The sequence below is a fragment of the Cebidichthys violaceus genome, unplaced genomic scaffold, assembly GCF_023349555.1.
Source record: "Cebidichthys violaceus isolate CVI_PGR_0920_01 unplaced genomic scaffold, fCebVio1.0.p SCAF_26, whole genome shotgun sequence".
Taxonomy (NCBI): Eukaryota; Metazoa; Chordata; class Actinopteri; order Perciformes; family Stichaeidae; genus Cebidichthys; species Cebidichthys violaceus.
The window spans coordinates 219,975-232,813 of record NW_027176439.1 but is presented as its reverse complement, the minus strand read 5'-3'; the positions used below and the strand labels follow the sequence as shown (position 1 = coordinate 232,813).

The 12,839-nt window shown below is 38.9% G+C and overlaps 1 protein-coding gene across 1 annotated transcript; it reads right to left on the bottom strand.

Annotated features, from left to right (window-relative positions):
• Positions 1-2,260: 2,260 nt before the first annotated feature.
• On the bottom strand, positions 2,261-12,755 carry mrpl1 (mitochondrial ribosomal protein L1). Its single transcript, XM_068721100.1, has 9 exons — positions 12,695-12,755; positions 11,116-11,224; positions 10,673-10,940; positions 8,136-8,219; positions 7,743-7,814; positions 6,524-6,635; positions 6,274-6,374; positions 5,791-5,872; positions 2,261-2,431 (listed from the first exon to the last, which is right to left on the bottom strand). The coding sequence occupies exons 1-9, from the start codon at positions 12,723-12,725 to the stop codon at positions 2,328-2,330; spliced, it is 963 nt and encodes a 320-aa protein (XP_068577201.1). The 5' UTR covers positions 12,726-12,755; the 3' UTR covers positions 2,261-2,327.
• Between the last annotated feature and the right edge of the window lie 84 nt (positions 12,756-12,839).

The following is a 12,839-nucleotide window of genomic DNA, read 5'->3' as shown; positions in this document are numbered from 1 at the left end:
CAAGAATATAAGATTCAAACTGACATTAACTTTTCTAAAGCCGCTGCATGTCAAAAGGTCTGTTTCATCATTTCTACTAATCTCACAGTTTCCACAGCGTCTCTTTTCTTTCTAACATCAGCTGCAGCAGTAGCCTGATCTCCACACAGGGACCAATAAAAACCCAACTTACCTCAGACCCGCTCTGAATACCAACCTGAGCAGCATCAGAAGACGGGCTGCACACTAATTCAACACAAACACAGTCTGAAAAGACTGTCTAGTCTCTCGCTGTGCTTTGGAGCATCAAACATCTGTTTCCTTCGTGAAGACACCTGATGATGTGTGGAGTGCAGAAATAATGTTTTTTGGGGGGTTTAAAGAGCAGATCTTGACCAAAACAGGACACGGAGACAGCTACAGCTACAAAATAGTTTATATAGTATAAGAAATGTTTCAGTTAAAACTGTTAATCCTAAACATAAAAAAGCATAGTATGCAATAAAAAAGTATAGCAAGTCAAAAAATGTCTTCTCTTTCCATTACAGTTTTATAGTATGTTTGTAACAAATCTAAAATGATATGTAGGAGCTACTATTATTATTATTAGTCACATTTGACTAATGACTGTTACTGCTGCTGTTATTAATCAGTAGTATTTATTAGTAGTAATCAGTAGTATTTATTAGTAGTAATCAGTAGTATTCACTAGTAGTAATCAGTAGTATTCATTAGTGGTAATCAGTAGTATTTATTAGAAGTAATCAGTAGTATTCATTAGTAGTAATCAGTAGTATTTATTAGTAGTAATCAGTAGTATTTATCAGTAGTAATCAGTAGTATTCACTAATAGTAATCAGTAGTATTTATTAGCAGTAATCAGTAGTATTCACTAGTAGTAATCAGTAGTATTTATTAGTAGTAATCAGTAGTACTTATTAGTAGTAATCACTAGTATTTATTAGTAGTAATGAACTGTCATATATGACTTCACAAAGATACAGAACAAAAAAAAAGTGATACAAATAAATTCATATATAAATATATAATAATGTGTTGAAGAGAAAATGTTTTGTTTTTAGCTGCAACAGGTTGCAGAAATCCTTCAATTCATTTCTACAATGTCAGCAGATCTGTCCACGTCAACACTGCCTCCTGCTGTTTAGACGGCGGAAATACATGTAAAATTACATGTAAAACTACATGTAAAACTACATGTAAAAAGGTATTACTGTCAGTGAACTGCTGAGGCTCCCGTTCAGCAGTTGATCCCGTTCAGGTCCAACAGTGATGTTGGGGGGTCAGGTCTGGCTCTCAGTCGGCGTTCCAGTTCATCCTAAAGGTGTTAAATGGGGTTAAAAACAGGGATCTGTGCAGACCAGTCTGGTTCTTCCACTCTAAACTGGGAAATGCATGTGTTTCTGGATCTGTCTGTGTGCTTCGGAGGCATCGTCACGAGAAGCTCCCCAATACTTGTATGTGAGAAAAGATGAGAATCTAAATTTACAGTTTGTATATCACTAATAATATTAGTGTAGTCTGACCCTTAAAAGCAACTGTGCAGAAAAACTGTGGTGAAATAGAATCAGATAACCAGATAAATCAATTGAGTAGCCTTCTAAGTAGCCTGTCATATATATAAATATATATATATATATATATATATATATATATATATATTAATATTCAGACTTTTGTGTAAATCATGCACTAAGTGTGTTATTATGATTTTAGTTAGTATACGAATGTAAAGTGACAAAGTTGAAGCTCTCTATTGTCTAAATTATCATCTTCACAGGTGACAATAACATGAACTAATCCAACATCTAGTTTAATGATTTATCACCAAACTTCACATCAATAAATCACTTCTTTCTTTACAGATCACTTCATGTTTTTCATTAAAATAAAAATCCAGAGAATCATATATATTTATATTTTACAAGGTATTAGCAGGTTTCTCGCGAGTCAAATTAAACACTTTGTTTGATAGATTTTAAATTAAAAAGGTAAAGACAAAATGAGGACATTTCTGAGTGAGTGTGGGGTAGTTGAACTGTGGATGAAGAGAATTTAAAAAGAAAGGATTTCTTAAAAGAGTAAATTATTTTCCAGACCTTGGGATGTTCTGTAAAAACATCATCTGATTTATGGAGCCGTCGTTTCCTGCGGGTGATTATTAATAATAGTCACCGTTCTCTCGGTCACCTTGTGATGTTTTGTCCTCATTCTCTCCTGGGATCTTTTTTTAACAATAGATACGAGAACTCAGGAGCCAAAACTCAGAACAAATACTTTATTCAACACAGAGAATATATATATATATACATTTACAATGTGAGGACACGTCATTTGTCCTTCTCCTCGGCTGGTTTGGGTAAAACGTCTTCGCTCTTGAACCACAGAGCTTCACTGGTGCGACTGGCGATGATCGCACGCTCAATGAAAGGTCCTGAGGAGGAGGAAGAGGTGTGTTAATATTAAGAGTTTTAGTGTGTGTGTGTGTGTGTGTGTGTGTGTGTGTGTGTGTGTGTGTGGGGGGGGGGGGGGGGGGGGGGAAACGACATTTACGCTCGTTACACGCATACAGTCTCTTTTCAAAATAAACTTCCATGTTCACAGAAAACGTATAGTTTCTGCTCGTTACACGCATACAGTCTCTTTTCAAAATAAACTTCCATGTTCACAGGAAACGTACAGTTTCTGCTCGTTACACGCATACAGTCTCTTTTCAAAATAAACTTCCATGTTCACAGAAAACGTATAGTTTCTGCTCGTTACACGCATACAGTCTCTTTTCAAAATAAACTTCCATGTTCACAGAAAACGTATAGTTTCTGCTCGTTACACGCATACAGTCTCTTTTCAAAATAAACTTCCATGTTCACAGAAAACGTATAGTTTCTGCTCGTTACACGCATACAGTGTCTTTTCAAAATAAACTTCTATGTTGACAGGAAACGTATAGTTTCTGCTCGTTACACGCATACAGTCTCTTTTCAAAATAAACTTCTATGTTGACAGGAAACGTACAGTTTCTGCTCGTTACACGCATACAGTCTCTTTTCAAAATAAACTTCCTTATTCACAGGAAACGTACAGTTTTTGCTTGTTACACGCATACAGTCTCTTTTCTAAATAAACTTCCAACGTAGGTTTAACGCCACAAAATTACTTGTTTCGGTTTAGAAAAAGATCGTGGTTTGGGTCAAAGTAAGTTTGTTTAAAAAAATAAGTTCATTCAGAGAGAAACCTTCATCACATCAGAGCTGACCGACTGGACAATATCTAACTTCAGATATTAGAACATTATAACCCTGTTAAACCTGTACACACCAGTTCTGTAGAAGCTTGACTGCAATATATATAACAATACATTTAACACTCATCACGCTGCGCATCAGTTTGCATGAGATGATGTTAAACAGCTGCCTTCAATCACTCACCCACTCATCATGCGTCTGTTTTATTTGAAAAATAGATATTTCAGCATATAGATATTTCAGCATCTCTTTCCCTGTTGTCTCAGATTTCCTGTATTCAGGTCTTTATTCATCAGCACATGGTTGTGCTTTTTTGTCATGAATAATTCCAATCAGCCCCTTGAGGTTCTTTCTCTTCCCCCTCCTCATCACCCACACGTTGCATTTCAGAGCTCTTTTCTCCGTTTTAAGCGTTTCTCTGTGAAGTTTCCTCTTGTTTCTGCCCACGCTGCAGCCATTAGCTTCTGCCCAAACGACTCTTTAAAACACATTAAAGGACATAAAGACGGAACCTCAGCTATTCAAACAGTAAGTACTCACACCTTGAACCTTGACTACAGGGTGCAGAGGAAATTAAATTCTGCCCAGAGTCCCTGTGCGCCTCTCGTCGGAGATTTGAACTGCTGCATAATGTTTGCTGGCACCAAACTCAAAGAGGACTATCTGCTGACTGGAGTTCAGAAAAGCCCAGGTGACTCGGCCCGGAACGAGTCACTGAGTGAAGACATTTCAAGCTCTCTGCGGCCGGGCGGGGGCTCAGCAGAGCGTCGACATTTACGGAGTGAGCGGAGAAGAGTCCCACAGGGATCGACCAGAAACACTTTGAACACGAGCTGTGAAGAGCAGTCACAGGCCTGCTGCTGTTTCTGTTAATCTGAAGTGACGAGGCTCTACTTTATTTTGGTCCCATTTGATTTGTTTGTTTGGTAACTAGCATCTCAAAAAAAACTAGAATAGATATCCGCACACTTTCATCTATGCAGAGAACACTTTATTTTTAGCTTTCGGTCTAAAGGTTCTTCGGTAAAACTGTCTTTCATGCCTGAATACACATCTTCCTCAGGGTGCACACATTTCAGGTTCCTGTTATCTGGAATACAAACTTTTACTTATTTAACCCTGATTTCTTTAACTTTAAACAAGGGATTCATGTTTGGTAACTCTTTAATTTGTCAAAACAGTGATAAGATTATTGCTATGAACTAGTTATGAGCGGTTATTTATGGTGCATGATTTCACATTAAAAAAGCACCAAATTTCACACTAACTAAACACACTTTGTTTTGTTGAAATCTGGGAGCCGTTTGGCAAAATATTTGGTGAAGTCAAACATGACTGAGGTCCACCTGAACCAGGTGTTATATTCATACAAACTGCAGTACAACTGTGTGTGTGTGTGTGTGTGGTCAGAATGAGATCTGTGTCCCTATAGGAAGGAGATTTGAGTAAAGAAACTCATTATACAGTGAGAGACAACACGGTCCTCCAGAGAGACATCCAGGATGAATTGGAGAGTAAAGAGTTGTTGATACCAGACGATCCCGGTCACAAAGGGCCGCCGGTTTTTACCGCGTCCTCAAGCAGCGTTTCTGAAAGCGCTGCAGTTTACTTCAGCACCGTTAATGACATTTTATTTAGCCGACTCGGAATCAATTAAAGTGTAGATCATTTGAGCCTCTGCCTCTAATGGGGGTCCATTAGCCGATGATTACACCCGGCATCCTATTATTGAACAGAAAGTGAAGCGAACGTACAGAAGATCACAAACGAATTAAATCGTACTGAACAAACTGTCACATTACACACAGAGAGAGAGGAGCCATTTCCATCAGCGTTTAAAGCACCAAAACTATGTTCTTTCTCTAGTTTTCATGTTTTCCTTCACTTCAAATCATGGATATTTGATATTGTTGCAGACCATCATTGAATGCATGCTATAGAGCTATGCAGCCATTAGCTTCCATTAATCCCCGTAACATTATAGAAATCAATTTTTAGAGTTGTGGTCCATCAGAGTGAATTATTTGCATTATTACATTAGTGTTGTGTGGTGTTACAGTCTAAAATGCAGATTGATTTGAAACCTCAGGACATTAATGTTATTTTGATAATAACATCAAAACATTTGCTAATAATAAAAGTCTGCTGTGATGAAATACACATTTTCTGATGTGATTTGATCAATTTGGATATACAAAGTGTTGAGAAAGATGACTGGACTACTCACTCTCATTTTAAGGTAAAAAAAAAAAAAAAAAAAGCTAAATTAATCCTGAAGAAACAAAGAACGTCTGGCTGACATGTTGTCTCCCTGCTGCCTCCATCTGTCTCACCACAATGCTGTAATCTGAACCAAGAAAAAAAAGCTGGCACATTTTGAAAGCTTTTCTTTCTCCAGACAAACATTCTGGTGAATAAAAATCAATCAACAACGTGCTATTAAATACTGAAGAGCTGTCAAAACAGAGTTCATCAGCTGCTGCTGACAGACGGAGAGCAGCCGTGAACATGAGTGTTGAGACGTATTGGTGGGTTTTGCTGAACGTACCCATGTTGGCCGGTCGGTGGGAGCAAACGTCCACCAAGATCGTCTGTAGGTTGGCAAAGATCTGTTCTTTGGGCATGTCGAGCTGTGCAGAGAGGAGAATAAAGGAAGTACTACTGCACATAAACAAATGTGTATTTACACGAGAATATTTAGTTATTCATTTCGCTGAAATGTTTGTTTGTCTCACCTCTACATTTCATTTTCCTGTAATCAGCTGTTTGTAGTTTTACTACATAATAAATACAAGTATATTCAAATATAATAAGTCCTAGGAACTTCATAGCCAACAACATAAATGTTGCTTTTCAAAAATGGTGAATGATTTTGTAGTTTTCTTCATTTTAACGTCATAGAGATGGTACAAAATATTAAAACTAAGATCAGGAAAAGTCTAAATCCATCACTGAAACTCTCGTGTCTCCATCCACTCTAATAATCAGTCACTCTGAGAGCTTCACTCTGCAGCAGCGCGTTGAGACGTACCATCGCTATCTGCGTCCTCACGTAGCAGTCGCTCTCCACCATGACCTCATGACCCGTTTGAAACAACTCCAATATCTTGAGAACGTGGATGCCGACTGAGCCTAAGAGTCGACGGACAGAGAGAGAGAAGACATGAGCGCATTTATACTTTGGACATTTGGTGGTTTTAAATCCTAAAACGTCTTCACACGAGTTCAATGGTCCTGCAGGTTTTAGCTTCAGTACGATCACCTTTGACCTCCGGGCTTACCTCTCTTTCCCTTTGGAAACTTCTTCCTCAGTTTGTTCTTCAGTGGGACGAGCTTGGGCAGAATATCTGGCACCGCGACGTAGAAGTCCGCTGAAATCTCGTCATCTAAGATCTGGAAATGAATCAGATCTGATGAGATTAAAAGAGTCCTGCAGGGAACTGTAACAGCTGTGTGTGTGTGTGTGTGTGTGTGTGTGTGTGTGTGTGTGTGTGTGTGTGTGTGTGTGTGTGTGCGCTTCCCGTTTAATTTTCTGACAACATTTCAGCTGATGTTCATGTTTTAGCAGCTGATTAATAAATTAACATGGCAAACAGCAGCTATCCGGCTTCACTGTGAATATTTTAGCTGCAAACACTGCTTCACTTCTAAAAACAGTGATTGTCAGACCTTAACTATTAAAGCTGATAACTTGTGTAGCTGTCTGTATTTATGTGAAGAAGTAAATATTATCAGCTTGTATACTGTTTATTAGAGAACCATTGGCCAAAACTAACTGTCACTTTCACACCCTCTGCCATGCGACATAAGCACCCAAATCTAAATATCTTAAAGTTCTGTATTTGTATTTATATTTAAACTGTTTAAAAATGGCTTTTACATTGTTTTAACTTCTGTTCTTTTCTTCCTTGTTTGTATCTTTACGATGCGTTTGTGTACTTAGTGTGTTTTTATCTTGTGTTTGTCCACTGAGGGAAAATAAAGTGATTGTTTCAAGTCCTGTCTGAAACAAAAACTACAACCATGATGTCTCACACTGTGTCCACACTGACCATAAAGCAGAAGCAGCAGCTGCAGTTAGAGTCCAAATGAAGACAATGTTTACTACAACCGTCACTGCCCTTGTGTCTGAGGTAGTTTTACAGCTCAGAGGTTTGAGTGTGTTTAACTGCATATTTAATAAAGAGAATTAACACTCTACTCATATTTTATATCGATATATATCACAAAATGGCTACTGTAAAGTTAAAATAATGAAACTACTGTTAAATGCAATGAACTGTGCTCCAGCTGTTATACATTAAATGAAACAGAAGTTCTTATAATGTATAAAAGAAAAGCTTTAAAGTCCTTGTTTTGTTTGTTTTAACTATGCCTTTGTCACAAGCTTATGTTGTTACAATAAAACACTTTAATTCCAGAGAAAGATGATAAAAAATAAACCTGTTCTGAACTTACAGTATATAAAAATGTAAATGCATCTTTACTGAACCAACTCACCGGCTGTATGAGCTCTGCTCCTCCAGCAAACACAGCTCCGTTCTCCTTTGCAGCTTCAGCTTGATCAGCATCCTGCAGAGAGAAACATTTTTAAATCTGATCCGGACGTGTCAACGTGTGGCGGACCCCGCCGGTGTCGTTCATTGCGCTCGTTAACATCTAAGTTACAACCCTCAACCTGTGCTGCCAGACGGGAACATCAATCAAATCCTGCTGGTAGGTTTTTCTGTGATCAAAACAGCCGAGACTCATTCATTACAGGCAAAAAAAACAAAACAAAGGTGCTGCTGAACATCTGAATCATGTTGGGGCAATATTAAAGCAATTAATCAAGAGCAGGCAATCAGTCGGCTATGAAATTAAGATTCAGTGAGAAAAAGTAAAAGTTTTTACCTCGGTGAAAACTAGAACTCTGTTCATCTCCGTGTTGAAGGGGTGTGGAAGGTGCACCGTGCTCACGAAGGAGTCAACCTTTTTCTGTGAGGGAGAGAAATAAATAAAATGAATTATTACAGTTTTAAAAGTTTAAACGAAGGGACGTCAATCATATCTCAGATAATCAAGTATTAAAACTATTCTGCCACCACATAAATTTTTCATTTCTCCGGAGTGTTCTTGATTCTTTATGCAGAGGAACATTGGTTCTACGTGGTTCTGCGGAGACGAACGCATGAGAGCGATCAGTGAGTGGACTAAACAGCAGCTCTGCAGGCCTGTGATGTGGAAACAATCTCATGAGGCGTTTGTATTCCTCTGCGTCTCACTGCTTTTTCTGCAGAGTAAAGCAAAACTGCTACAAGACTGATGCAGTAAATATCACCCTGACAGTCTGACTGCTAGAATTAGTCTCAAGCAGATACTTTGTTGATCAACCGTCGTCGGGACGTCCTGCTCTACTCTGAGGATCCAGAGAGTGATGGTTTCTGGGATACAATGGTGACTAAAAACAAACAGATATACGGACGTAATGTGTGCATAAACGTGAAGTCAGAGGGTCTGAGGGTCGTTCAAATAAACATTAGACTAAGTCACTTCAAGTGGAGAGTCATCTTTTGGTATTCTCTGCTCAGATTCAGAGCAATATAGATGTGACAATTTAGCTACAAAGCTCAAATGTTGAAGTTAAAGTTCTTTATTGTCATGTGCAAAACTTGAGACTCCCTTCAACTGTGCTCTTAAAAGATATATAAAGAAAATATATGTAAAAGAAAATCACGCAGGTGGAACAATCTCTCTCTCTCTCTCTCTCTCTCTCTCTCTCTCTCTCTCTCTCTCTCTCTCTCTCTCTCTCTCTCTCTCTCTCTCTCTCTCTCTCTCTCTCTCTCTCTCTCTCTCTCTCTCTCTCTCTCTCTCTCTCTCTCTCTCTCTCTCTCTCTCTGTACATCCCAAGTCTCTTAATTGTCATCTCGTCGATTGAACCGGAAGTTGTTCTGCGTCACCATATTGACGGCCGTCCCAAAGCTCTTATTTAGCTCGGAGGATCGAGGATCGAGGAGAGAGGAGGGATCTCTGAGGAGCCATGAGCGAGGACCCACGAGAACAGGCGTCCAGGAAGTGTTTTAACGTCGGACACGCCCCCTCTCTGTTCACCAGTTATGTGATTGGACGTTGCAGCCAATCGGACTGATACGATTTTTTTCAACGGATCGCAGATTAAACTCAAGCTTTATAGTTGATATGTTTTCTGATTCAGTATCTGGTTTAAATATATGTTCATTGTAGACTGAACAACAAAAAGACCACAAACAACTTTCATTTGTTAGAAAGATTTGTCTTTTCATGGTCTGATATTTCCCTCAATAACTTTTATTATGGATACAATTATAGTCAGAGAGAGCTGGAGAGACAAAACTTTATATTAATATATATATATATATATATATATATATATATATATATATATATATATATATATATATATAGAGCTGGAGAGACAAAATACTTTTTACATAATTTATCATCATTTCATTCAGTCACGTGAGGCTGATCATTCCTGAGTGTTAGGGTTTGATGAGTTATATCATTTAAGAGAAACCATAATCATATTCTGGGCTATATAATAATCACGTCAGTCACAATTTCAAAACGTACAGACGCAAATAAGTCATAAATGTGACAAACGCATTCTGCCTAGAAATCGATCCTGTGCTTATAAACAGAACACAGTTTATTAAAGAGGTAACAGAGAAAACACCTCTACAGTGATGATTACTGTGTGTCTTTATTAGTTATTAGTATTATTAGTTACTATTATTAAGTACAGTGATCATGTGTACAGACACAAACTATCAAAAGTCTCTCCAGCTGTTAAAGCCGACTGACAGCTGATCCAGCTGTGATCAGCGGCCGCCGTCATCAGAAACAGACGTCGCTTCATGTGACGCTTCAGAGGAAAGGACGTCTCATATCTCTTAAAACATATTTCCTCGTTCCTCTCTCCTCGCATGGTTTCCTCCATGCATCCCTAGTGGGAGGGACTAAGATGCAAGGAAAGCTGATGCTGAAGTCCTTGTTGCACTGGAGAGCATTTACGCTTTTGTTCGTTTACAGTTTCTTTGTGAACTTCATGATAGTTGTGCAGAACAAAGCATAAGCATAGATTAGAAAAGGACACGATGTGACCGCTAAGACCCAATCAAGTAGCAGACGTGGGTGTCCATGTCACCGTTTTAAACTTACACGCTAGCTGTAAATGTAGTAGAAGATATGCATTTTAAAATGAACACGTAATAGTGTGGATGTAGCCTAAATGCAAGCGTTGTCGTCCCTGTATTGGTGCTGACCATGTATCTGCAGGATGGCCTGTTGGAGTCCAGACATTTGTTGCATGTCATCCCTTATTCCTTCTCTTACCTGATGAAGCCAAACACTTGCAGTAAAGACTTCCATTCACTTTGCCAAGAACACAGCTGCAGTGCTGTAGCCGTTACCTTTTTCTCCAGTTTCATGTCCAGCTTCAGATCGATGTAAACGGGCTGCTTGTGGGGAGTGAAGTCCAGCCTCTGGAAGTTCTTCAGCATGTCGATGGCGTCTGCTGCGCCGTAGACGGTCCGGGGGTAGTACCTCATAACGTACACGTCGTCCACGGGCGTCCACGCCGTCCTACCGTACGGCTTATGTCTGTCTTTGTCGTCGATGACCCTCTTTTCCTTCTTCACCTCCTTCTCTGTGTTCTCTTTCTTGTCTTTCCTCAGTGCCCTGACAAATGAGGGAGATGTTAAACTGACTCTAGCTGCTCTTTATTCTAGAGATCATATGGCAACATGTTTTTAAATCTGCTGAGAGAACGACAAACTGGTTCTACGGGACAGAAATTCCTCTCTGGATGATCTTATAAAAGCTTATTTACTAAGCGACAGGTCTGTGAACTCACTTGACAGCTGCTAAAGTCCTGACGGGCAGATTCCTCGGTGCCACCTGTGAAGCGCCTGTGTAGGCGGGACCGCCGGCTCTCAGCAGCTGCCTCTGACATCCTGCTAAAACTGGAAAAAAAGAGACAAAAAAAAGCTGCTCAGAAATGACAACAAACAGACGTGAGGTGTAGATGACGATCTCCATTTAACACATACTGATGCTGTGCTCTCTGTCCGTGGGACACACGACATGAAACTGCATACCAGCAATGCATTTGTGCTGTTTTCAGTGATATAAGTAAACACAGTATAATTCTGCCAAGCGTGCCGGGAAGTATCAGTTTAATTCCATCAGAGGAGGTCTTCCACACTGATGGCAAGCATTACAAAGGAGTTGTAAGCCTCATAAAATAAAATGGTGTTGGGTCAAATCATGAAGCGACATTATTATAAATATTGTTAAAAAACTAGCTAAATAAATAAAAACTCTTGTATAATTTGGCATGAGTTTATCTCCAAGGTAATGTTTATGCATGAGGGCGTAGCTCTGCCAGACTGAAGCAGACTGTATCCAAATATTTGTGCCGTTTGGATGAAATTGGAATAACAAAAGCGTCAATATCATTTTATCAAAATAAAAGCGAGCTCACTGATTTCCAGATTTAAAACGCTGTGTGAACGCGTTCACTGACGCTGGTTATCACACCACCAGCGCTGCTTTTAAGTTTAACATTAAAAAGGAGCCAAACCTCAGTCTTTGAGATGATCTAAATCTTTCTCTATATTCATAATTTGGGGTAAACTGTGGTGTGGTGTTGGGGTGGTTGTAAATATGTGTCTGTTTCACTGACTGCAGGATGCAGAGCACATTAACGAGAGCACGTTTTAGTGGCTTGAAGTGTTGTGGTCAGTCCTGGAGAGACAGAGACAGATGATATACCGTATGAGTAAAGTTTAATAAGATGATACAGTTGTATGTATTACTGCTCTTTGTTTTTCTACTGATATGTTCAGAAGTAAGGATCTTCTTTACAAAGAGCACGTTATAAAGTCTTCTGTTATTCAACTTTTTCCCCCGAAACTGCGTTCAGAAATCTGACAGTTTAATAATCACTTTATTACAAGCAAATACACGTGATTAGATTTAACAAGCCTAGATTTAACCGTGTATGTTAACTCTTTAATTCGGCATACCTTCGATACATTAAGCAATACTTTAATTTCACTAAATGTTGGCTTTTGTTTGTTTACTCGTTAGCACTCGACGTGTTTTCGTTCAAGGACGCTGTGACAAAACGATTAATTTTACTAATTTAAAAGCTGCTTTATTGCTAACATTAATGCCGAATTGATGGAATAATCGTAATAATGACGATATAACCTTAAGTAATGTTGCCCCATGTGTGGAACTCTTCAATACGCAAGGTGACAATAGAAATGATACACATTTGCAGGTTTAATGGTTGTTTGGCCTTCTAACCGAAACGATAGTCAAATATAAAATACTTTAGAGAACTGTCATGTACTCATATTAGTATATGCATGACCTGAACATTCACTGTCACTTAAATTTAACTGAATTACACAAAAACAACTGACCTTTCCATACAGTCCGCGTGCAGGTTGCCATGTCTGGGAATGCCGTTGGTCCGTGTGCAAACAGACACGCGATTAATAGTTCCACTTGGTAAAGACGATATCTCCATTTAAAAAACTGTCATTTTGTAGTTACATTGACTTTTGG